Below are 26,605 nucleotides of genomic sequence, written 5' to 3' on the forward strand. Positions count from 1 at the left end.
CTTGTTCTTGATTGCAGACCAGACATAAAGGTGTAAAAAGATAAAACCTGTGTTTGGAAGTTATAAACATAGATGCATTTGAAGACATTTTTACACCTGAAGTTTCAGTTTGAGTCGAGATACTGCATGGGCAAAGTATATAATTTCTCCACACCCGGCCGTCCAAAACGGTCGAGAAATGACAGTTACCGTGTGGGGGTCCCTGGAACATCCAGACCCCCAGGACGCGCCCAGGGGCCAGGCCGGTTCCGGCGAGCCGCCCCGCGTCCGAAACGGTGAAGACAGTTACTGTCTGGGGGTCGCCAGGGGGTCCCTTTACTGTACTGTCACTGTCACACAGTACATCTGGGCTGTGTGACCATAGCCATCGCTGGAGAATATGGAGGCTACTACTGCCCATGCCATGGCTCCCACTACGACGTCTCGGGGAGAATTATTTTTGTCCATTTCTTGAAAAGTAAGTTTGGACATAAGAAAGGAAATGTTGGAAATCCACTCGAATGCACAATCAACTACGTTTTATGTCCATTGTTTCTGCCTGACAGACATGTAATTGCAATTAATGTCCGAACTACAATGAAAATAATGTTATTGACATTGTCAACGAGTATGTGTCCTACAATTTACAATTTACAATTTAGGCATTTAGCAGACGCTCTTAATCCAGAGCGACTTACATTAAGCAAGAACAAAAAGCATGGGAATACATCACATATGTAAAATGCATTTATCGCGAAACATGCGTAAGCTAAGAACGTGACTAGAACATATCTATATAATGACACTATACATATATGCTATACTATGGTGTACATATATACTATGAAGTGCTATGACTACATACAATGCACTTATTGTGCTACATGACATGCTATAAGTCTGTTTCAAATGCTATATAAGTCTAAGAAGTGCTGTCTAAGGGGGGTAGGGTAAGTGCTATGGGCCATGATGGAGTCTGAAAAGGTGGGTTTTCAGACTACGGCGGAAGATCGGGAGTGATGCTGCAGTTCTGATTGCAACGGGAAGTGCATTCCACAGTTTTGGGGCCAGAAGAGAGAAGAGTTTGGGACGTGTGGAGCGTTGTCCCGGCGTTTTTAGTGAGAGTACTTCCAGCTTCCCTGCGTTGGCTGATCTGAGTGCGCGGGAGGGTTTGTAGGGTTCAATCATGCTGGCAAGATATGGGGGAGCCATACCTTTGGTTGCTTTAAATGCCAACATCAGAGTTTTGTATTCTGTGCGGGCAGCAACCGGGAGCCAGTGCAGGGAGCGGAGCAGGGGGGAGACATGTGAGAATTTTGGCTGGTTGAAGACCAAGCGAGCTGCGGCATTTTGGATCAGTTGGAGAGGCTTCAGTGCACATGCCGGTAGGCCAGTAAGGAGAGAGTTACAATAGTCAAGTTTTGACAGGACTGTTGTCTGGATTAGGAGCTGGGATGATTCCTGGGTGAGGAACGGTCTAATTCGTCGTATGTTATAGAGTGTGAACCTACAGGATCGAGTGACAGCTGTGATGTGAGTTTTGAACGAGAGCTGACTGTCCAGGACAACACCAAGGTTCCTGGCTGTTGGGACAGACGTTACCAGGGCGTTGTCTACGGAAATAGTTAGCTCCCGCATAGGGCAGGACTTAGCTGGGAAGAAGAGAAGCTCAGTCTTGTCTGGGTTCAGCTTGAGGTGGTTGGAGGACATCCACTGTGAGATGTCAGCCAGATGTCCTAACTGACACCACGGTATAAAGAGTAGGGAGACCACCTCCAACCACTGAAGATGTACCATGGTAGTTATAACATACTCTAACTCTACCATATAGATTGGTTAAAATATGTTATTCACAAAAAATAAGTAAAATGGATTTCAGCCGTAAGAGACAACAAGTACAGTGGGAACAATATAGTATTGACACGTCCCAGATTGTACATACTACTTGTTCATTGAAGTGGCTGCCCAACTTTACCAAGAAGTACGAATTTAAAAAGTTTGCAGATGTGGTAAGGTCTTAAATAATGTCAATTTATATATACAGATGGTGGAAAACATTTTGCCAGTGATCAACAGCATGGAATCAAATTGGACTAATCAGTTGAACAAATTCCTTCAGTTTAATAATTGGCAACGTAAATAAATGATGGTATGCTGTACAGTACACAATGCTACTACACTGTAGCTATTGCAAACAAATGTGCAAATGTTGCTTCTTATGTAAAGTGACTTGATGTGTGGTCTGAATCAGCACCAAACCACACGTCCATCACAACTTTTGAAGCTATACAAGTGATTATCAGCCATTGATATTTATATAAATAAATAAATAAATAGATAATGCACTGCTGGTGACTTTTTTCCCCCCTTAAAGCAAAACCTGACAGCATTTATTATTATTTTTAATAATAAAGATGTCAACCTGTTTATTTTACTATTTTAATTAGCCAGACTGGATCCATAGATACAGATCTTCAAATAGTAAAATCAACATGTGGACATTTGTATAAAATTGAAGAAAAAGCACACCCATGTGAAGTGAGGGACGCTCTTATCATACATCACCTCATTCTGGCCAATTACAATTTGCGTCCTCACTTTTATCTTCAATATGTACTTTGCTCAGCCAATCATCGCTATGGGGTGATCAACCAATCACAAGCCAATGTTTGTATTTATACAAACCCGGAAAGCTGGGCACAGGATGCGACCCTCAAAAACAAAATCTGGTTTTCTAATATTATACATTGTCAGAATCCTGAATCGTGAGGTGTTCATGTTGCGCAGTGCTAAAGTGCCTGCCCAACATTGCAGATGTTGTAGGTTTGAATTCACCAAGGTGCATCCGGCTTTGCTGAGCGTCTACTCCACACAACTGGCCAGTGTTTGGGGGAGGGAAGCCAGGTAGGGAGGGTGATAAATTGTCACTGCACGTATACAGGCTGGGGCGGCGCCTGTCAGCAGGGAGTGATGGGCAGGAGGAGTAGCACGAAGGCTCTAGTCTACCTCCATACAGCAGCAGTGACAACACATCAAGTGTGTAGAGAGGAATCAATTGGAACAACAAAACACATTTTTTTGATGTCACCAATATTTGGAATTACATGATAGCAGGGTACACCAAACCTCAAAAGAATTGTAATTTTGCTTCAGTAATAATGTTCAGTTAAGACACCGGTTCTCAATCCAGACATAAGTCTAGTCCACATAATGCACCTCGGCCTGCAGTTCTCTGGTTACATATCCAAGGAGGGCACCAGTGACCTGCTGTTTCATGGTGCTGTTGCCCATTACCAAGGCAGTCAGCTGGGCTACGTCCGTCCACTGGACCTCGCCCAGAATGGCCATGACGTCCCCATAAAGCTTCTGTTGCTGCTGGGGGGATAGCTCCATGATGATCTGAGGTAGTGGTTTGAACTGTCCACTGGTTAGCCAGCACCCCAGAAGACCACCAACAGCGCCCCCTGTTGGAGGGAGAGTTAGGTTAACAACTTCAACTTCAACCCATACTTTGATCGAGGTACCCCAGGGGGACGTACAGTATACTTGGCCCCCTCCTTTTTCCCCCTAGTCTACACCAAATCTTTTTGCTGAACATAATATGTTCAGCAAAGAGATTTGGTGTAGACTTGCAGATATTATCTGCAAGCTCACAACAAGTCCCAACCAGAGGCGTATCTACAATAAGGCGAGGGCAGGCGGCCGCCTGTCCAAATCCATTTCTGGCCTGGCCAAAATCCATACAATGAGAAAAAAAAGGACAAAAACAAGACATGAGAACTATTAAAATGGACAGCTGATTGGCCGTCGCGGTAGAGCGCGACCCTCAATCACCCATTGGAATGTAAATGCATGCCTTTCAGCCTTTGTATCCCACTCGTCTGGCAGGTATATCTCTTTGAAAACCTACGATTGTGCGCGGGGAGACGACAATTAACATATCTTGCCTGGCCAAAACGTAATTCCTGGATACGCCACTGGTCCCAACCAAGTTATAAACTGGTATTTGCATGGAATGTTTGCCTGCCCTTGGCATTCGACCTCTCCTTTCTATTTTAATGCCTGCCCTATTATGACATGCCCAGAGTAGCGAGGCTAGGATTAATGTGGTAAATAACGTGTCCAAGATATTGAAAAAGATCTGAGGCTCTCAAGAGGGTAATAAGATTTTAAAAGTCAGCTACATGATTAACAGTTTTAGGAACAAAAATGGACATGTAACTCAGTGCACTCTAAGTTAATTGAATGCAGAGTAGATTGTCTCAGAGTTTAAAAATAAATAAATACATGATGTTTTTATCAAATGCACTTCGAACTGGGGGGGGGTCTTTGAAATGAAAAAGTGAGAATTAGTGCCATGACAACATACTGTAGTGTGACCTGAAGCTAATCAAAATGACTGGGCTGTGATAAGTTACTTAACCCATTTTGGGGCGGGAACCCCTTTTGGTGTTAGCGTCATGTTATGCTTTAGCTATTGAAAAATAGCAGATCTACAAGCTCATAGCGCGCCACCGAGTGGCTTGTAGGTCTGCCATTTTTGAAAAATCGACCCACTGACATAGAAACATAGCTTTTTCAGAAAACTGTCAGGATGTAGAATCTGATCTCAGGTCAAAATGGGTTAATGCTTACCCAATGCAATACCCAGAGGTCCTCCCATCAACCCTCCTTACCCAATGCAATACCCAGAGGTCCTCCCATCAACCCTCCTTACCCAATGCAATACCCAGAGGTCCTCCCATCAACCCTCCTTACCCAATGCAATACCCAGAGGTCCTCCCATCAACCCTCCTTACCCAATGCAATACCCAGAGGTCCTCCCATCAACCCTCCTTACCCAATGCAATACCCAGAGGTCCTCCCATCAACCCTCCTTACCCAATGCAATACCCAGAGGTCCTCCCATCAACCCTCCTTACCCAATGCAATACCCAGAGGTCCTCCCATCAACCCTCCTGCAAAGGCCAGAGTCCCAGCTGCTGCTGCACCCTTCGCTGAGCCCTGCACCGCTGTCTTTATCTGCTGATTGGCTGACAGCTCACAACAGAGGCGCATGACATCTTGAAGTCGATTCATTCTGTGAAAACAATCAATAAGAATTGTATAGTTTAACTATCATTATTTATTTAATTAGAGCCAAGGCAACTTTATTTGTACAGCCCATGTCACACACAAAGACAGTTCATGTGTGATTGTGATTGCACATAGGCCATTAACAAGAAGAACAAATATAAAAGTCTAAAGGTCAAGTTGCACACTATCAGCATGTAATCAACTATTCATTCACATTTTATTGTGTAAGAGTGGAACTTACTATGACCGAATCATTCAGTCATTTAGTGATTCTTATATCCAAATTCTCAAATTGGAGTTTGGGGACCCCTAGGGGTTATTTGGGGGGACCCCAGCAAAGCTTACTTTAACACTATTTCATACTTTCATACTCATCTCTTATTAGAATATGCATGGCCTAATATGTATCAGTTTGAATTGAGGGTCCTTAGTTGATATGAACATTTTTAGAACCACTGGCCCCCTCTGATCAGAACTTAACCCTGTCCCAGACCCTCTCTGATCGCAGTGTGAGGCGTTGTGAGCTTGTAGATAGGCTATTTTCACAACAAGCAAGCTACAAATTAGTACAGAACATACAAATGACCAATACCCCCAGAGTCTCCCCATAGGAGGGGAAAGCCACTCGATAGGACAGATTTAAGAAGTAAAAAAAAACACGAGAGTAAGGCCAAGTGTGGACAAGCTTAGGACAGACAAACAGTGAGACGTAGGAGGACCCTAAGCAGAAAGCAAACCATAGTCCTAGAGACCTCTCAGTGCCTGCGATCCCCCAAGAACACACAAGGCAGAGAGAGCCCCCTGTTGGCTATGGCATAAGAGAAAGGACAATGGACGAATCCGCGGAGGGGTGCCCTGGGTGTGGTCGGCGCTGGTTTGCTGCACCTGGCCAGCAGGACACTGCTCCATGGATGCGGTGCCCTGTTGGCCGGGTGTGGCTGATCGGTGCTGGTTATGTCTTGGTGATGGCTGAGCCTGGGGTGCCCCTCCGTGGACACGTCTATAGCTGGAAGCCTGGATGAAAGGGGCAGTGAAATTTGGCCAATCACTGCTGACCCGCCAACTGGAGAGTGTCGTGGTTAAGGGTTGAAAACTCTTAAGAAGGTTGGGGACCACCAGATGACCTCTCTTCCAGGCCAAAGCTTTATACATTAGAAATGGATTATAATCACATATTTTTTTGGGGACCCTTGTACAAGTGTAAGAATAAATAAAATAATAAGTATTAAATAAGTAATATATAATGTCAAACATCCTCTGTGACAGGCAGCATTGTGCAGCATTGTTCAACAAGCCTTGTTCACACAACAATGGTTGTATGGACCAGAGTAATCTAGTAAGAGAGTAATGACACTCCCGTTGACTCTCATTGTAACAATGGAATGCGGAAGTGCTCATTCTATCTCAATGGAATAGTTCCAGCCATAGGAGCAATGTTTGGAACTATCGCCCATAGGCAGATCAAAGCGTGTCACCACTCTCTTACTAGATTACTCTGGTATGGACTATGGAGTCATGTGATGCCATACATGTGTGGTAGTCTTGTGTATTTGTCACATTTGTTGCATTTTATCTGACTGCCACAATGAATCATGATGACACAGACAAAGTTTCCTAAGTAAATAATCTAAAATCAATCAATTCAGAATCTTCACCGACTAAAAATGATTATATCTATTAACAATCTGAAGTAATTAACCTAGTTGAGCCAGCATGAGAAGTGGACACAATAAAGTGATAATAATAATAGCCAAGTAATAATAATAGTAATAACAACAACAACAACGACATTTTGATCACAATCACCTCACACAGACACATACATCGCATAAGGGCATAGTGGTATCTTATTTTGATTGATTGAAATATTTATTAACAGTTTGCAGAATTACAGTACATTTCAAGCACAAACTCAATACAAAGACTGTTAACTGAGTGGACGGCCCAATTAAGCATTACACTTGTTTACAAGAGGGTCCACCTTGTTCAATTCATCAAAACATTTAGAGACGTACAAATAGACACTTCTATTAGGGCATGTTTAGATCACATTACAGTCAGGGACATTGCTTCTCCAAAATAGCAGCATTTAGAATTAAAGCTCCCCCTCCGCCTGAATGACTAGACAAAGACAATCGTGTTAATATTAACTACCCAAAATGTGCCTTTCGTCTTTGCCTAAATGCGCTTAAAATGTAAAAGGTTTGACTCACCTGTTTTAGTAGTGTGGGTGATTTCCAGATCTGTGAGTTTGGTGTGAGTGACATGAGACAACATTACAGATCATGACATGATCGCACCGCAAAAACGCAATGCCTGCTGGGCCACTGATGCCCACATTGATGCTTCGTCGCACGGCGGTTTCGCGCACCAACAATCGCCAATCTACAAGCTCACAGTGCGTTGCAGACGCGAGTCATGCGACCCATTGTGAGCTTGTAGATCGGCTATTGTCGGTCCCTGCCTTTGATTCGCCATTACGTGAGCCAATGAGCTGCAGACAGAGGAATACATCAAATCATAATAAATAATAGAAACGTTAAACATCCTCTGCGATCGCATAGGATCGTTGATTCGTTGAGTAAAACAAATTAAAAACGTAATTGTGCATAGTGTGAAAACAATTGAATCGGTGGAGATCAAAGGTCATTGACCTACTTTCTTGTCAACATCGTAAACAAATGATTACGTAACACTGTCACGTGGGGGTGGGGAAACACCAACACACCTACTTCTTTAAACTTTGTACTGGTAGTTTGTTGATAAAGGACGTCATATTCAGCCACTAATGTGTGTTTGTCTCGCTGACGGAACACTATCTCGAGCGGGTGTTTATGTTGAAGTGTTTGATCAATATGATTGATTGTTTACATTTCGTATTGATCCATTCCCATTTACTCACAACTCGTGTTTTCTATGTACCATTCATCCCCATATAAATAATATACATATATATATATATATATATATATATAACTGGGTAATGTCCACACATGGAAGCACTTAAACCAGTTCCCGTAGCTCAAAATCTCGTTTCCGCGTCGCTTTGGAGTTGGACCGGATAATGAGGATATTAACTGGCAACGTGAATCGACCATAGAGTTATATTTATTATGAATCGACAAAATTTGAATCGACCATAATAAACTCAAGTCCATCCAGGGGGAGAGAGAGAGGGGGCAGGGCAGACGGTGTTCTCGCGAGAGCGTCGCTATCAAAAAAAAGGAACGGATCTACAAGCTATCGACGCTTAGCGCCGCGACGTGGCTGCAGCGCGTCGATGGCTTGTAGATCTCTTCTATTTTGGCAAAGCTGGCAAACCTCCGTCCGTGCTAATAAATGAGGTTTAACATGGCGCAGGGTGAGTGACGGAGGAAGAGACAAACAACCCCAGCTGAAGGAATATATTCGTTGCTATCAATAATTGGCCCAATTTGGCCTTTTATTCCGCGGATTTTATCTTCATGAGGAACATCTGCAGAAGGTCGTGAGATGAGCGTGTGAAATGGTATCACTGTGGATAATAACTGCTACTACTACGGCCCTATTGATGACTACGGAAAGAACGGCTTCTCTGTGGAATAACAGCTCCTATTGCATTCATAAACACTTCTTTAGGACTCACAGCCCCTGCTGAGCTATTTGCTTTGGTCTTCTTGTTGTTGTTCTCCTTGTTGACATCGTAAAAAAAAGCTGACCGTATTTGAGTTTTGGACAGACAACACAACACAAACACGCACGTGCTGGACAAACGATTAAACACGCAACGATGACCGAGGAAAGTCAAGGGAATGATTATAATACTCTGAATAATAATGTGCAACCCGAGCCTCCTCTACCGGGGCTTAACACACTTAGAAAGCAACACGAACAGGTAATAGCTGTTCACATCGAGTTTATGGCTTATCTTTTATTTTAATATTTATTTCACTTTTTGGCAGTATTTTTTTATTTATTTTTTACACATTTTAGATTTTTTTCCCCCTGTATTTGATTGTTTTGGTTCTATTTTTTTTCGACATTCAAAATGAATATTATTCATGTATTTGTTCACATCACTGGCCACGCGGTGCGCACGCATAAGGTCTGCAGACTGCAGGAGCAATGTTGGGGGATTTAAATCCTACTAAACGGGGGGGTTTAAATAGACCACGTGTTTTTAGGCTTTTTCCACATTGCAACGTCTCAGCTGTACTTAACATTGTGTAGTTTTGTTGCATCGCTTTGGGTAAAAATTAATCTGCTCACCATGGTGTCCATTTTGGAGAAATGCTTCCATCCCTGTAAATCATCAGTCACATGTTTCTGCCCTGGTTCGTGTTTTATTTGGTTTCCTCGACCACATGAGAACTGCAAACTTTACGTGGAAGCTCAAAGCTTGCATTGTTGTCATACTATAATTTTAAAGGGACTTAAAATTATATGAATATGTTCAGATATATCTACTTGACTGGTAATATGTGTATCTGTTTGTAGTTTGAAAGCCCCCAACAGTTGTGTGGGTGTGGTGGGTGAGGGCTTCTTCCACTGATATGCATTATGGATCTTATCTGACAATCCCTTTGGTTACAGTTAGTAAATGGACCCATTTTGGTATGGGTCCATTTAGTAACCTTTGTACTTGTATGTTGTCTGGATCAAGACTATCATAGATTAATTTTTATTGATTTTGACATTTGCATATCATAACGAAAGTAAAAGTTAGACTTGTACATCCATGATAGTCTTGATCCAATGCTATAACTCAGATAAGGCTGCCTTGAAAATACACTTATTCTCTCAGGCTTATGGCATATAGTTTTTGATTGTTGTTGGTACATTTTGTAAAGCGTCCTTGGGTTCATGAAAGGCGCTATATAAATTCAAGCTATTATTATTAGATAACTGTGTGTGTGTGTGTGTGTGTGTGTGTGTGTGTGTGTGTGTGTGTGTGTGTGTGTGTGTGTGTGTGCGTGCGCAAAAATAACTGCACTGTACTCAAACTGTATCCTATTTGAAAATGTTTGTCTTAAACTCCAGGTTGTGAAAGACTGTGAAGGTCGGATTCAACACTGGTGAGTCTCAAACGTGAACAGTCTGCTGCCAGTCAGTGCCACCATGAATGACCTACCATAATATCCAACATGTATACCTGCCCCATATAGATACGGTTTGCTACACTTTAAAGTGATGTATTATTAATGAATTAAAAGTGAATGCTCGCGAGGCAGGATTTTAAAACTAGCTTTGGAAGAGACTAGAGAGCCGTGCCGTCGGTTGAAAGTGAGTTGTTTGGATTTATGCGGAAATGCTAATGTGTGGTGTTGCAGGAATAAAGTGGCCGGTGACTACCAAGCGCTGGACGAGCGTCTCAATACTCTCCCAGATCAGCTGTCTTATGATGTCATGGTGAGTCCAGTCTGTCCGGGATGCGACATACCAAAGCCTACACGCTGTGATTGGCCAGTCGCTGTGATTGACAGCCTAAACCTAACCCTAACCTTAACCTCAGTAAAACTATACCTAAACCTAACCCTCTTCAACAAAGATGGCGAAAGCAAACATTCTTTGTTCGGTACTCATACAATAGTATGGTACAAAACACTGAAGTCCTTAAACCAGAAACCTAACCTTAACCTCAAAACTACACCTAAACCTAACCTTAACCTCAGTAAACTTAACTTACCCAGGGGCGTGGTTATAAACACAACCCGTGTAGGAATTAGTATGTAGCGTCTGGGATGGCAGAATCTCCTTGGCAGGCACAAAATGTACAACAAGCATTAATGTATCTGTTCCTGTATGTATCTGACTACCTATGTTGCTGGCTCAAAGGTGGTATGAAAATAACCATACGGTATTCGGCTGCTAAAGGACGCTGATGTAGCAGATGCATTTAGAAATTGAGTGGTGGAGATGGGGGAGTGACTCGGAGGAGCCATGGTTAATTCATTAGCAGGTGTTTCCAATTGTCTAAGGCCTGACTCACACGTGCACAACAGATTGATGTATAGCTGATGCATGAGACTTGTTTGCTGATGCAAGCTCGCAATTCATTTCCAATGGGAGTCACATGGTTTGACACATTTTTGTTGTATGAGGGGCAGTCGAAACACAGCCGAAAGCCGTACAACAAATGTTGTGTCAAACCATGTGACTTCCATTGGAAATGCATTGGGGCGGCCATGACACTTACCCTTTGTTTACATCTAGCATCCAACATTGTTGTATGCTAGATGCGAAGGTGTGAGTGAGGCCTAAGGCCCAAACCGCACAACAAATGTTTCGCCATGCAACTCCTTGCAAACCAAAGTTGCCTGTAAAGCCATTATCCCCAATGGCAGTTGCATTGGTGTGTACTGTGGTTTGGGCCTTAAATTATTCTCTCCACTTTATAGCAGATTTCTGTACCTGGGTTCAGGGTAAATGTCAGCAGAGAGGCTAATTAACACTAAAGTTATAAAGGAGTTTGATTTAAACTGTGTGTGTGTGTGTGAGAGAGAGTGCGCTTCCATGTTTCAACTCTGTACTGAAAATACTGACATTTTTGCACATCTCTCTGCTAACACACCAGATGTTGTAGTCAATGAAGAGAACAGATCAGTTTTCATTCTTGAAATGGCCTGCACCTTTGATTCTAGCTTAGAGGAAGCCTTTATGACCAAAGTCATTAAGTACCAGCCGCTCCTCCAGACCATCATTGAACTAGGCTATAGGTGCAATCTACTTGTGTTTATCTTCGGCAGCCTAGGACTTTTGATTGATTGATTGAAATATGTATTAACAGTTTGCAGAATTACAGTACATTTCAAGCACAAACTCAATACAAAAGACTGTTAACTGTGAGTGGACGACCCAATTAAGCATTACACTCGTTTACAATAGGGTCCACCATGTTCAATTCATCAACATTTAGAGACGTACAAATAGACACTTCTATATAGTCAAAGAACAGAACAGGAATTCATCATAGAGGTAAAAAGGGAAAAGAGACATATACAGTGAGGGGGAAAAAGGGTGGGGGGGGGGGGGGGATTCATATTTTTACGGGGGCCAGTTTCGAATTGCAGCCGTCCGTAGGTGCCCTTTGAGAGCGGTTTTGAAGGAGTCAAGGGATTTGCATGTCTTGATGACTGTTGGTAGGGCGTTCCACATTTTGGTGGCATAGGAGCGAAAATAATTTAGTCCCTTGTTTGTGCCGAATCTGGGTTGTACATGGTTCGTTGCACTCCCTCTGGTGTTGTGGGTGTGGACTTCGTTAACATTAAGGAAGTATCTAGACCGGTACATGGGTATCTTGGTGGAGCACGTACACAGTTTGGTTGTAAGAGGCTTCCAACAACTTGGGATGCCAAAAAAAGCAGCCAAACGGCTCGGTAGCCGCCAAATATGGCGAAGACGCTGTTACTTGTACCCCTGAAGGGTGTGTGGGTATTTGTCCGGGATTTGCTGATTGCACTCTGTACAGCACCTTGTAAATATTTGTGTCCTTGTATTGTATCTCTTATGTGGACATAAATAAATTATTAAAAAATGTGTGTGTTGGGGGGGCAAAGTGCAGATTCTTTCATTACAAAACGGTTATCATTTGTGTCAGCAAGAATCCACAGTAGCACTCGTGCATCTTCCTGCACAGTGGGTTGATATATCGGTCTGACATTGATTGAAGCTGATTTCTAACTTTCCACTATGTAAATGTGATTCACAATTTCGCCCATCTAATGAGATCTGTAGTGGCAGTTAGTCTACAGTTAGGGGTGCACACATCCCTGGTATGGACTAGTTCATTGGATATTGGAATCTTTGACAGAGTGAAAAAAGGGTTAATATTGTCCTCCTTTTCCTCTTATACAAAATAAAAATCCAAATCGGTCAAGCTCTAAAAATGACCCCCCCCAGAGCTCCCCCCCCACGTGGGGAGCTCTGGTGTTGCAAGGGGTATAGTTCAAGGGGCCAGTGAGGCACTCCAACGTTGAAGCACTGGGCCCTAGTGGTAAGAGGAGGGACTACAGGCGGACCCGTGGATTCATGACCGGGAAACCCTGTGCAGCTGGGCTTTAACATTGAGCGCTCGGTTGCACTTCCGCATTTGACCACCAAAATTTGGTTGGCAAATGCGGAAGTAGACGTTTTGAGACGGTCTTTCCGGGTGCTTCAAAACGCCACTGAGCAACTTCCACTGACATTAATAGCGGAGGGGGCGGAGCTTTGCGCCAGATCAGTCTATCCTTTTATATACTCTATGGTTTAGTTCCTGCGCACCATTGGAGACTAGGGGTATGAATCCTCCACGATGCGTCTGCCCCCCTGAGTTATAACCAACGTAATTGCCATGTTTCACAGAAGGTGTGCAACATTCCTGGATATTAACCCATTTAGACCTGAGGCGGATTCTAAAAATGCCTCCTAAAACCTAGACTAAGGTTTTCTGAAAACCCTCATTACAATAAAATAAAATAAATTGCTAGTATATATACACACACACACACACACGTGTATGTGACAGAGTGCACAGCCGGCATGTAACCCATTTTGGGCGGAAACCCCTTTTGGTGTTAGCATTATGTTATGCTTTAGCTATTGAAAAATAGCAGATCTACAAGCTCATAGCGCGCCACCGAGTGGCGCGATACGAGCTTGTAGGTCTGCTATTTTTTTTAAATCGAAGAACGACTGACATAGAAAGATAGCTTTTTCAGAAAACTGTCAGGATGTAGAAGACATTTTTAGAATCTGATCTCAGGTCAAAATGGATTAAGGTAAAATAACATATAGGTAACACTAGGTCTAAATGGGTTAAAGGACTTACATTACACTTTGTCTGTCTGTCTGTCTGTCTGTCTGCATCTATTGCTAACTCTCTTACTCACACGCTCTCTTTTTTCTCTCTGCTCTGTGGAGAATAGTTTTGTTTTGTTGGGTGTGTGCGCGCGTCTGTGTGTTTGGCTATAATGAAATCCCTTAGCATATGGCAAAAGTTCTGCCAAGTCTCTCCGGAGCTTTGCAGATGCTTGCCACTTTATTGTAAACACATTTATCCTCAAGTGTTGTTGGTTAAAGTCATTGGGTTGCTTTTGTTTCACCGTCACCCCCTTCCGCTTTAACCCATTCTGGGCGGGAACCCCTTTTGGTGTTTTAACTAAGCATTATGTTATACTTTAGCTATTGAAAAATAGCAGATCTACAAGCTCATAGCGCGCCACCGAGTGGCGCGCTACGAGCTTGTAGGTCTGCTATTTTTGAAAAATCGTAAAAATGCGGCACAAATCTTTGAATATATATTCTTTCAGAGCGAACATTTTTTTTTTTTTCGACGTCTGGCCTAAATGCGTTAACATTTACAGTCTTGCCAATGGCTTTATTTCATTCCCTTCCTTTTTTTTCTTTCTCCCCTTTCTATTATACTGGCTTCAGGTGCCATTTGGTCCGTTGGCATTCATCCCAGGGAAGATGGTCCACACCAACGAGGTCACAGTGTTACTGGGTGACAACTGGTTTGCTAAATGCTCTGCCAAGCAGGCTCAGAAGATCGTTGACCACAGGATGAAATGTATGTTGGAAACTGTTTTACTCTCTTATAACCTATGCAAACTTTTTTTTTAAATCTAAATGTACATGAAATGTATGCTCTGGCTTTAAAGAAAAATACAATTCATTACAAAATGTACTTATGTTGCATTATATCCAAAATAAATTCATTGTAATGAATGGATTACAAGAACCTCATGTTTTTGCTCGGTAGTGATCTTTTTCATCCAGCAGAGGGGGGTGTTGTCTATATTCTAGATATGCAGTACCTACCCACAATGAAAAATGAGAGGGTGTTTAAAAATAAACCCATAACACTGGCAGTGCAAACTAAAGGTCCTTATACAGTAATTTGCCTTAATTAACGCTTGGAGGAGGAATGCGTGCGCACGCCATAGGCACCCATTCAAAGCAGAATCTGTGTTGCCTTTTCTCTCTGAAAAGTGGTGCAAAGTCCGTAGTTTTGTCCAATCCATCCGACGTTTGAATGTGAATTGGGATTTTTTTGATCGCATCACGCCCAACATATTACCGTTTCTGGCTAAAGCTAAACTATGTGGGCTCCTGCTAACACAACTTGCTGCTCCTCCTGTCACTGTGCGAGGCTGGGGTACCCGGGTGAACATGTCTAGTAAACAGAATTTCTGTGGCAGCGTGCGGTATCTTGAATGAACACTAGGTGGCAATAAGAACTCATTGACTGCCAAGAACGAGTTGGCATGTTTTTCCCAATGGCTCAGACTGCCAAGAAGGAGTTGGTTTTTAGTTTTTACACTAGATGACGCTCCTGGCTAACCTATGATCCACCGTCCACTGCAGCGAGACACAAGGAAACCACATGGTCGCAAAAATCTCCTCCCAGCTAGAGACATTTTTTTTTCTCTTCCTCATATTTCTCTTCCCTGTATCGTTCCACTTTTGGCGTGACCACCATTCAATCTTCAATGGGCTCCAACCACTGAACACATGGATGTTTTTTTTCCAAACTGATTTATTTCACAAACGCACAACAAACAAACTCTCATTACCAACGAATCACGATCAGGTGTGCGATCGCACTGAAGATTAATATTAAAGGGGAGTTTCGCACAAGCTGTTTTCTTACTGTATATGAAGACGTGTATCCATTAGTCATTGAAAAAAACCCCAAAAAAACATGCCGAGCGTTTCAAGGAATTAGCGGATTTACCGTCCATGTGGGTCAAACGTTAGAACTCCTATTCAATCGCGCAATTGATTTTAGTTTTGTGTTTACATCTGATCTAGATGATGTGACAGGTTAGTCCATGAAATGGTGTTGCTGGCGTTAGACCCCTCCTACGCTTTTCTTAAAGGACCAGTGCCCTATTAGTAAGAGAAATCTATGAAAATCTGGGAACTAAATCGTTACCAAGAAATTTCATCACCAATGTGTTTCTAAAGGTGTCTAATAACATGTACTAAAAGTTTGAAATTCAACTCCCGTGGGAAATTTGAGTTATTAGCATAATATGTGACCATACCCATAACATCCTATATAAGGCAAAAAAGTCCAAATTTCATCATTCTTTAAGTAGCATGTGACATATGAAACTAGGGTGTTTGCATGATTCTGAATCCATTCCAAGCATTAGTTTTGCACAAAACACTCCTTGGGAGGAAAACGGCCACACAAACGTGATGAGGTCAGCACATTTGGTCAAGTGGATATGGCCTAATTTAGCCCAAGGAGTGTTTTTTGTGCAAAACTAATGCTTGGAATGGATTCAGACTCATGAAATCACCCTAGTTTCATATGTCACATTCTACTTAAAGAATGATGAAATTTGGACTTTTTTGCCTTATATAGGATGTTATGGGTATGGTCACATATTATGCTAATAACTCAAATTTCCCACGGGAGTTGAATTTCAAACTTTTATTACATGTTATTAGACACCTTTAGAAACACATTGGTGAAGACATTTCTTGGTAACGATTTAGTTCCCAGATTGGTCAAATACCTGATAAAATGCCCTTACTATATATCTTTATTATTATGTTTTATATATTTTTTGGGGTCAATATACATATTATCCACTTACTTTTGTAAAAAAAAAAGGGTTAGTAAGAAATTCCCCTTAAGTGATTACTTACAGGTGAGTAAAAGCACATGGACGGCAATGCTGGCAGTCTGGCAGTCTTGGTTAAATATTCTTGGCAGTAGTGTAGATTGGAGAGAAAAATAATTGTATCAGGTGGTCCACACAGTCTAATAGCATATCAAACTGGGCGTCCTGGAAATGGAAAAAGGTTGAGAATCCTCTGCTCTAGCAGAGGCTACTGTATGTCTAGCCAATACACCCCTCCCCGTTGCATCCCTGAAAACCTCATATCAAGTCAAATGAGCTTAACCCATTTTGGGCGGGAACCCCATTTGGTGTTTTAAACATCGTTATAATTTAGCTATTGAAAAATAGCAGATCTACAAGCTCATAGCGCGCCACCGAGTGGCGCGCTACGAACTTGTAGGTCTGCTATTTTTGAAAAATCGTGAAAATGCGACGCAAATCTTTGAATATATATTCTTTCAGAGCCAGCGTTTTTAACTCAAATCTTTGCTTCTGAGAGGGGGGGCCCTGGAACTACATATTTTCAAATGGGGGTAGGCGGCCAATTACATATAATTTTGGGGGTCCTTTGACATGAAATATTTAGAACCACTGACATAGAAACATGAGGCTTTTCAGGAAACTGTCATGATTTAGAAGACATTTTTTAAATTTCGACGTCAGGCCAAAATGGGTTAAGTAAGGATCTGTGATGTGAACATTATTAGGGTGCTCGTTGAAGCAGAAACGCGCTCCGTCCTCCCTGCTCATCCTAAGTGCTGTAATACAAACAGAACTGGCCTGCGATGTGACAGACAGCGGCTGAGTTGTCACGGCCTTCTGTGTTTGACCTTTCCTCATTTCCACTAGACGCACGGGCTGGAGGGGCTCGCCGTCACCATGGCAACAGGGGCCCTCCGCTCGCCATTAGTAAAAGGGCTTAATTGTTGTGAGGATTTAATGATCCGGAGTAGCACGGAGGGCAGGAGATGTTCTGAACTGTTTGTGTCATAATTTAGCTTTCTTTTCCCTCCTCCTCCTCATTTGCTGTCAAACATGTCCCGAATTTTAACTGTTGAGCTGTCCGATTGGCTTGTGTCTCTTCTTCTTCTGTCGTATGCCCTCAGACCTTCAGCTCCGTTGCAGTCTTGTGTCTCTGTTTATGTTTTATTCACGTTCTTAAACTAAAGCCAATAAATGAATTGCCTCCCACAAGCTCATGTAAATACATTATTTTGATGAGTGTGTGCTTGTTGTTGGCAGATGTTGAGGGTGAACTCGGTGCCCTGCACAAGACAATGAAAGACTTTGAATCCAGATTTGAGTTCACCAAAGGTCTAGAGGACGCAGCGGGCGTAAGTGGTATTACTTTGGTCATTTAGCATACTTTAGCAAGTATTTTATTACATATTAAAAACTTGGCGACATACTACTGACTTCCAATTCACTGTGCTTTGCCTTTTAGAATAAACATGACATCAGAGAAGAGGTTGGAAACACTGATCCTGTCACCAAAGGTATGTGGAAGTTGTATGTACTCTTTACAGAAACTTTAATCAAAAGTACCTTTTTCAAATGAATCTCAAGATTGTTTTACAAAATGACGAGCATAACATTGGTGATCAATCGGTGGGCTAAAACAGTGGCTCACACAACCTTTGCTGCATCAGGGTCAACTTAAATTTCCAAAGGTAATCGCTGGTCTAGGACTCTCCAAAATCGGGGTCGGCAAGTCACCCAAAAATCAGTCATCGGTCGGGCTCTAGTCTATTCATTCCCTTCCTATATAGTAAGAGAAATCTATGAAAATCTGGGAACTAAATCGTTACCAAGAAATGTCTTCACCAATGTGTTTCTAAAGGTGTCTAATAACATATACTAAAAGTTTGAAATTCAACTCCCGTGGGAAAGTTGAGTTATTAGCATAATATGTGACCATACCCATAACATCCTATATAAGACAAAAAAAGTCAAAATTTCATCATTCTTTAAGTAACATGTGACATATAAAACTAGGGTGTTTGCATGATTCTGAATTCATTCCAAGCATTAGTTTTGCACAAAAAACACTCCTTGGGAGGAAAACGGGATGAGGTCAGCACATTTGGTCAAGTGGATATGGCCTAATTTAGCCCAAGGAGTGTTTTTTGTGCAAAACTAATGCTTGGAATGGATTCAGAATCATGAAAACCCCCTAGTTTCATATGTCACATGCTACTTAAAGAATGATGAAATTTGGACTTTTTTGCCTTATATAGGATGTTAAGGGTATGGTCACATATTATGCTAATAACTCAACTTTCCCACGGGAGTTGAATTTCAAACTTTTAGTACATGTTATTAGACACCTTTAGAAACACATTGGTGAAGACATTTCTTGGTAACGATTTAGTTCCCAGATTGGTCAAATACCTGATAAAATGCCCTTACTAATAGTTCATCTGTATTAAACATTATAGTTGCTGAGTGTTTATTCTGAGCACAACGACGTGCATTTATTTCTCCTCTGTTGGTTCTCCTGTGAACAGGAAAGCGGCGCACGGCCCACCAGCCCAACTCTAAGCCCAAGGTGGACACCATTTTGAATCTGCCAGACGAGAAAGAGGAGGAGAACGAAGGCTGCAACAACGGAGTGCTGTCCGAGGACGAGCTCTGGGTCCGGCTGGACGAGCTGGAGAAACTGGAGGAGGAGGAGACACGGGAGGAACTGGAGAAAGGGCTGGAGAAACAAGAAGAACCTGACGGAGAGGACAGGTAGCATTTCTAAAGTGACACTATGATGAACTTGTGACATTGTCCTTTGTTTGTTGTGTTTATGGCAAAATTGTGATATTGAATTCAAAAGATATAAGAAACAATAAGGCTTGTATTTTAACCCATTTAGGCCTGATGTCGAAATTAAAAATAATTAATAATATATATTCAAAGATTTGAGGCACATTTTCACGATTGTTCAAAAATAGCAGACCTACAAGTTTTTTTTTTTTTGTGATTCTTTTTTTTGTGTGGCTTTTTCTGATTTTAAACTAGACTGACAGGAGTCAGCAATGGGGAGAGAGATGGGGGGGGGGGGGGGGAGACACGCGGCAAAGGCCGTCGGGATCGGGAGTCGAACCCGCGGCACGCCGCCAGGCCAGGCCTCGGTACTCGGTAGTTTAATAAATGTTTTTGGAAAGATTTTTAAAAGACTACATTCTAGTCTAATGTAGGCTTTTAAATCTTTCCAAAATCAGTGTATGGGAGGCTTAAGTCTTTTGCCAATTGTTTTGGGTGACTGATGTACAGTCTGCCTCAAACGTTAGTCTTTTACCTGCTTTTTACTAACACTAACATTACAAAGATGCCCAGAACATCGGGATGAACCTGTGTAGTTTATGGCTGCTCCAACAGTAGAGGCAACATTAAAAATGTACCTCATACTAAGCACTTTAAATGCTTAGTATGAGGTATAAAGTACAGCAGCCTTGTGTTCATAAAACAGAAAGATTGGGTATTGGGTAAGACTGACGTTATGTATCTTTCAGGACCTTTCACTGCTTTGTCTCAACCATTACTCTATGACTCTGCTCTCAGCCACCGCGGTGGATATTCTTTTTTTTTTTTATGTTGCCACTACTGTTGGAGCAGCCATAAACTACACAGGTTCATCCCGATGTTCTGTCTTTGTAATGTTAGTTAGTAAAAAGCAGGTAAAAGAGTAACGTTTGAGGCAGACTGTACATCAGTCAGTCTACCATTCACCTTTTAGTAGAAGAGGTTTTTTAAGAGGCAGGTTTACCTCGCAGTTATGTCGGCTCCGCCTACAGGAAATACATAAGCTGCGACCATGAGACCCGTTTCTGAATTCGTCTATAGACAGTAGTGTTTTGTAAGTAAACAGACGCACATGTACTGACGCTGACATGTATCAACCGCTTCCAGAATGTTGGACACGGTGGACATAAACGCTGAGGACACCATGTCCTCGTCCGAAGAGGAGAAGGAGGGAGACGGCCCTCCGCCGCAGACGCCAAGCTGGAACTGCGTTCCTCAAAACCAGCAGGTCAACGGTAAAGCTCCTCCGCCAAGCAGACACAAGATGGAGGAGGAAGATGACGGAGACAGCGGCCTGCCCACCATCTACTTCTCTCATACAGTTGAACCCAAGAAGGTTTGTGCGATCAGCTTAATGTCTTGCACTCCTATGCTTTTACAATCACTTTGGTAGAGGTTTGATTTGTGTAGTTACCTTGACATGATGTACCTCCAAATATTGGTGTGATATATTCAATCGTTGCTACATTGATTTATAGTTCTGGATATTCCAAAAATATTGACTTACAGTATGTTGCATTGTGAAACGGGTTGTCAAAGCCACTGTTTTACCACATAAAGCAGGTGCTGCCAGTGTATATAACATTAAAAGACTTGCTGTTGATCTTACTATTTGAAAATCCGGATCCACCTATTCAGTTGGGATCCTTTTTCTAAATAAAATAGTAAAATCAACAGGCATGTTGGCATTTAACAGCTTGAATGCCGGCAATTCACGGTCATCTTTCAGGCTAGACTGCCTATGTTTCATGTTTCACCTTTTGAACCTTTGAACAGCCAGTGCACCGACCGTCGAGTTGCTTGTCATGAAAATCCACTTTAAAACGCTGTAATCGCTTGTTGTAGTGTTGAAAAATATTCCAAAGTGCCGACCACAACAACAGACCGGACAGGGCAGCCGCGCGCTGCTGGGCAGCTCTCCCATTGTAAACAATGGGGGACTCAATTTCCTATAACCCTTTGCACGTCGGAGAGACGGGCCTTTTTGCGATGACGTCATCAAAACGCATCTCATATCCCATTCTGTCCGGTGGATTGCCCGTATGACTTAAAACCCATTAAAAACGTGGATTAAACAATGAAAACCTAACTCGGGCAACTCGCGAATCGCAGGGAAAGTGTTCTACAATGAATTCACTCGAGCAACTCGTGAATAGAAGTCAAAGTGTTAAGATATGTGTCTTGACAATGTTGGGAGTTACAGTTATCATGGCAAGGTAATTGCACACCACAAGTGTCATCATGATTTGACCATATATATTTTTGTGAAGGTGATAATACTTGCCCAAAGTACATGCCCAAAGTAGGGAAGCCAGGGTTTGTGTTGTTAACACCATGGAGGCCCGGGGCGGAGATCTCCTTCAAGTTCAAGGTCATGGGCAAGTGCCCAAGCCGGAGATTGATAAATAGGACGGAGATTAATGATATCAAAACCGATCACTTTTTGATATCATCAAAGAGTGGTGTGGCTATTGTTAGCTGCTACACAGACATGCACACCAACTTCCGGTGCGCCGGTAAAAGTGGTCCGGGCGCTATAAATGATGGGCACATGGATTAAATGGATTAAATAGGTCCGGGCAAGCAAGGTGTTAATGATTGTCCCCTCCGAAACTTGTCTTTGTTGCTCAGGTGAGGATAAACACGGGGAAGAACACAACCTTGAAGTTCAGCGAACGGAAAGAGCAAAAGGAACATTCGAAGAAAAAGAAGAACGGCCACACCAACGGCCACTCGTACCATGAAAACCATAAAATCACAACACCGACAGACATCTACAGGTTAATAGTTTTGGTTATAACAAAGTTTATTGCTAAAAAGATAACTATTTATATTCTGATACTAATCATTGCTATAGTATAGACTAGAGTGTTAGTAACAGAGGTATCCAGCTCTTATGTTAAGGGAAAATGAATACATTTCATACAGTTAGGAGAACCCAGTTATGAGCTCATTACTCTAATCTTTTATTACTTCCAATTTCACTTCCGGTGTTTGTGTGTGTTCTCTCTCCTGATTGGATGGAATTGGTATCCTGACCCGGAAATGTGTTTTTTGATTGAAATTCTGAAGAGCTGCATTTTGCTTGAGAGTTAGGGGGCCCCGTGATACTGACCTAAAACTCCATAAGTTAGTCTATATTAACAGTTTAGAGGCCCCAGATGGAGATCACCGTCAAGTTCATGGTCAAGTGCCCCAGACGGAGATTGATAAATGGGACGGAGATTAATGATATCAAAACTGATCACATCGCTCCACAGCCTAGGAGCGCTTGTTGCCCAATCCTCGGTGTTGCACAACAGTGACACGTCATCGAAAATGTTCCCTGCCTGTTTAGCGGACGAAAACGAAAATCTTAAAACGTTCATAACTCGCGATCTAAATCATCCCGTCTAATTATGAAAAAAGATCCTGTGTTAGACGGCGCTCCGTGGTCCAGTCGCTAGTCGCGATAGATTTATTCTTACCTCCCGTTGTCGATTGACTCTAGAGTGGTGTGGCTATTGTTAGCTGCTACACAGACATTCACAACAACTTCCGGTGCGCCGGTAAAAGTGGTCCGGGCGCTATAAATGATGGCCACATTTTATTAATGGATTAAATAGGTCCGGGCCCTCAAGGTGTTAATGACTATAATGGGGGAATATAGAGCTATATTTCTATTAAAAAAAATGCCAACGTACACATACAAAAATCACATCTGGTTCTCTGAATAAATGTTCAATTCAATCATGATTTTTTTTGTGGGTGGTTTGGCATTTTCCCAGGTTGTTTGTGGACGTGAGGAACGGCGAGCCCGTGCCCAGGAAGTCCATCCTGAAATCTCGGAGCCGCGAGAGCAGCGTGTGCAGCGACACCAGCGAGAGCAGCGCAGCCGACTTTGAGGAGCGCAGGGTGGTGGGGCGCAGCTTTAGCCACGATGAGCACAGCGACACCAGCGATGGCATCACAGAGGAGGACAGTCCCACTGCGGTCGCGGCGCACCCACCCACTCGATTTGAGGTACCGACACCATTAGGGAGGCACCCATTAATACCCCGAACGCCCGTGGTTATTTAATCCATTAAATCAGAGCCCCCATCGATTTATAGCAGCGGAGCACATTTAGCGACGGACCGGCGCTATCCTGGATGTAGCTGAAGTAGCTACGTAGATGTAGCCAAAACACTCCCGAAGCGACCGACAACAACGGGAGGTATGATTAATTCTAACTCGACTAGCAACGGGACCGCGATAGGTCGTCTAACACATAATCTTTGCTTGGATTTGGACATTATGATTTAGATCAAGAGTTATTCACATGCTAAAATGGGGGGGAACATTTTCGATGATGTCCCACCGGAAAATAACATCGAATGTCGCGCAACAGACGCTCCCAGCCTGTGGAGCGATGCGATCGGTTTTGATATCAATACATCTCCGTCCTTTTATCAATCTCCGTCCTGAGCGCTGGGCATTAGTAATTGATTGAACGGAGAACTCCGTCCTTGCCACTCGGGGTGTTAATCCAGTGATTCTCCTACTGTGGGCCGTGAGGATATTGCAAGAAAAAAGAGAACAGAATCACTTGATTGATCATTAAAATAAACATACTCTGAACATGCACAAGGCCATGCCGTCCGTGTTCAGCGGTCAGATGAGTGGGTCACGAACGCTTTTTGAGATGTTCAAGTGGGCCAAACTCGCCTTTTGAGTGCCATGACAAGATGACATTCACCGATGCCAGTGGCCGATGTTTACACCATCTGTTGTCTCATAAAGCTCGATGATTGAAATTGTGCTTGTGTAAATGATATATGGTTTAATTAAAGCAAAAAGATATATGGAGTGACTCACAATATTTATCTGTGGCAGTCAAACAAAATTCAATGGCTCAACTCCTACAATCCCAAGTGCTTGTCAGGGTCACAGTTAACACCCCGAGCAGCATGAACGGAGTTCTCCGTCCTATCAAATAGTAACGCCCAGCACTCAGGACTGAGATTAATAAAAGGACAGATTTATTGATATCAAAACCGATCGTATCGCTCCACAGGCTGGGAGCGTCTGTTGGGCAACATTCGATGTAATTTCTGTTTGGTTTCATCATACTTTGGTTCAGACCAAAGTATGATGGCGCTGCGTGCTGTAAATAGCAGACTCTTGCTACATGTACAGGGTGATAAAAAAACAGAAAACTAATCCTCACTATTTGTGTGGTGGTTCTGTTAGGCGTTTTCAGGCACCGTGGTGGAGAAGGACCCCATTTCTTCAGCCGTTCCCCATCTGACCATCGTCCCACCCGCTCTGCCCACAATACCAGAGAGGAAACAGGAGGAAGTGACTCCAGACGCGCCACCATCCCAGGAGGCCCCGAAACGCGTGTCCAAGTTCAAAGCTGCCAGGCTGCAGCAGAAGTGAGCATCCACGAGCAAAATGCCCTGGTTCTGCTCCGGCTCCGTTTTATACTGTCAGTGGTCTTCTCTTTTTCCTACACTCTGAGCTGGACAGATCACCACCACCTAGCAACTGTTGTGTTCGTAAACATCCACTAGCTTGGTATTAGTGCACTAGCTTGGTATCGTCACTGTCGGGTGGAAACCTATGTTCAAAATCAAAACCAGAACTTTTCAGGAAAATAGAAAAATGGAACCTGTGTTCCAATGGATCCTTTGTAGTTACTAAAGGTGGCCTTACACTAGCCGATTTTTTTTCAATCTGAAATCTGATAGCACCACACACTACAGGATAATCGGAGCGGGGCAGAGCAAATATCAAACATTCTTGATGTTGATCGGGCCGATCGCGCTTTGAGCGGTCGGGCACCCCCCGAGCGTCAAAAATGCCCGATTATCGGCTAGTGTAAGGCCACCTTTAGTCTCAAGCTCTTCTTGGTAATACCGTTAATTGGATTCAAATATATACAACTCACAGGCTCAAACACTTCCAACCTGGCGTCCCTATATTGGGCATGTAAATTATAGGTGAACATTTCCCCCAAAAATGCAAAACGTGTATATATAAATAATAATTTATGTAAATTGGGTTCATGCTATAATTTATAGCAAAGGAATGACTATAATAATAATAATAATAATATAAGGCATACATTTTTTAAAAGAAATTGAGTTATGGACATACACGGTTTCTGCCTGACGGCGATGATGGTTCTGTTTATTGTAATATTAGGAAAGCAAATCAATTAATCCGTTTCATCACTATTCTGTACACGGCATCCTGCTCTTTAGCAAGCAGCACTTACGTTCAGAAACATTAAATTTAATAAATATGTAGTTTATTTAGCTTATCCTTTCCTGCAAAATACTATGACACTTAAACACTAGTCCACCTTGGCGTCGTGCTTGTTTCGTGGTGGTTGTACTCGTGCTGGTTGTCTTTCTTATATACTGTGAAGGCCAGTGTCTCATCCAGGGTTTGATTTGCAGGGGGGGAAGGGTCAGTAATGGTTTTTGGACAGTGGGGTTACTTATGTTTGATTCCTGCTTATGGACAGACTGAATTAAATGCCTGCATTTCCTTTTGGGAAATGTTTACCGACTGATATGTTTACTTGTGTGTGTGTGTGATATGATGAAACTTAGTTAAAATAGCTGATCTACAAGCTCACAATGCACCGCAATGGTGATGTTTTGTGAGCTTGTCGATCTGCTACTTGTGTTATGAAGTATATGGTTTAACAAAATGCACCCGCACCCCCACCCCCCACAAATCGAACCCTGGTCTTATTGATCTGCTATTCTGTTCATCCCAGATATTGCCTGCTGTAGTGCAACATGCTTTTCTACTGTGTGACTTGTTGTTTTTTTTTCTCCTGTTTTTACTTTTCTTCCTATGATTGGATTAGGTGCTAACAGCCTGTCATTTAACCTTCTCTTGATTCTGTTGAATGTAGGTTCACTTCTGTGACCAGCTTTATGTAAGAACAAAAAGAGAAAAGAAATCTTGTAAATTGAAAGGTTAATAAATTACTTGGCTATCTTTGTTTGGTTTAATTTTCCGTTTATTGCATTGCTCGTAGAAGTGGCAAGCCGTTTAGAACAGGGTCTGTCTGACTGTACAGGGCTGATCTCGCAAACCACTGGAACGATTGGTGCCAAATGATGTCTATTGCATGCTGCCAATAGGCTAAGGATGCCGATCCCTGCATATTTTCTCATATT

At 42.6% G+C, this 26,605-nt stretch overlaps 2 protein-coding genes across 2 annotated transcripts; one reads left to right on the forward strand and one right to left on the reverse strand.

Annotated features, from left to right (window-relative positions):
- Window positions 1–2,080: 2,080 nt before the first annotated feature.
- Window positions 2,081–7,386, reverse strand: LOC306918265 (protein C19orf12 homolog). Its single transcript, XM_079531137.1, has 3 exons — window positions 7,269–7,386; window positions 4,902–5,059; window positions 2,081–3,443 (listed from the first exon to the last, which is right to left on the reverse strand). The coding sequence occupies exons 2-3, from the start codon at window positions 5,056–5,058 to the stop codon at window positions 3,178–3,180; spliced, it is 423 nt and encodes a 140-aa protein (XP_079387263.1). The 5' UTR covers window position 5,059; window positions 7,269–7,386; the 3' UTR covers window positions 2,081–3,177.
- Window positions 7,387–8,376: 990 nt separating this feature from the next.
- Window positions 8,377–26,423, forward strand: uri1 (URI1 prefoldin like chaperone). The gene is made up of 11 exons (XM_079531145.1): window positions 8,377–8,929; window positions 10,075–10,109; window positions 10,365–10,443; window positions 14,449–14,584; window positions 17,895–17,986; window positions 18,097–18,148; window positions 19,160–19,385; window positions 20,553–20,781; window positions 22,077–22,225; window positions 23,213–23,447; window positions 24,657–26,423. Exons 1-11 carry the CDS (start codon window positions 8,825–8,827, stop codon window positions 24,843–24,845), a joined length of 1,527 nt encoding a protein of 508 aa, XP_079387271.1. The 5' UTR covers window positions 8,377–8,824; the 3' UTR covers window positions 24,846–26,423.
- Window positions 26,424–26,605: the final 182 nt, after the last annotated feature.

The sequence above is a fragment of the Electrona antarctica genome (genome assembly GCF_951216825.1).
Source record: "Electrona antarctica genome assembly, contig: scaffold_123, whole genome shotgun sequence".
In the NCBI taxonomy this organism is placed as follows: Eukaryota; Metazoa; Chordata; class Actinopteri; order Myctophiformes; family Myctophidae; genus Electrona; species Electrona antarctica.

What these genes read in the sequence shown, in the direction of transcription:
- uri1 (XM_079531145.1), top strand. Translation starts at nt 8,825, where the DNA reads ATGACCGAGGAAAGTCAAGGGAATGATTATAATACTCTGAATAATAAT. An exon ending in AGCTGTCTTATGATGTCATG is followed by an intron (nt 10,444 to 14,448) that starts GTGAGTCCAGTC and finishes TACTGGCTTCAG; the next exon opens with GTGCCATTTGGTCCGTTGGC. An exon ending in ATACAGTTGAACCCAAGAAG is followed by an intron (nt 20,782 to 22,076) that starts GTTTGTGCGATC and finishes TTTGTTGCTCAG; the next exon opens with GTGAGGATAAACACGGGGAA.
- LOC306918265 (XM_079531137.1), bottom strand. Translation starts at nt 5,058, where the DNA reads ATGAATCGACTTCAAGATGTCATGCGCCTCTGTTGTGAGCTGTCAGCC. An exon ending in ACCTCTGGGTATTGCATTGG is followed by an intron (nt 3,444 to 4,901) that starts GTAAGGAGGGTT and finishes TCCCTCCAACAG; the next exon opens with GGGGCGCTGTTGGTGGTCTT.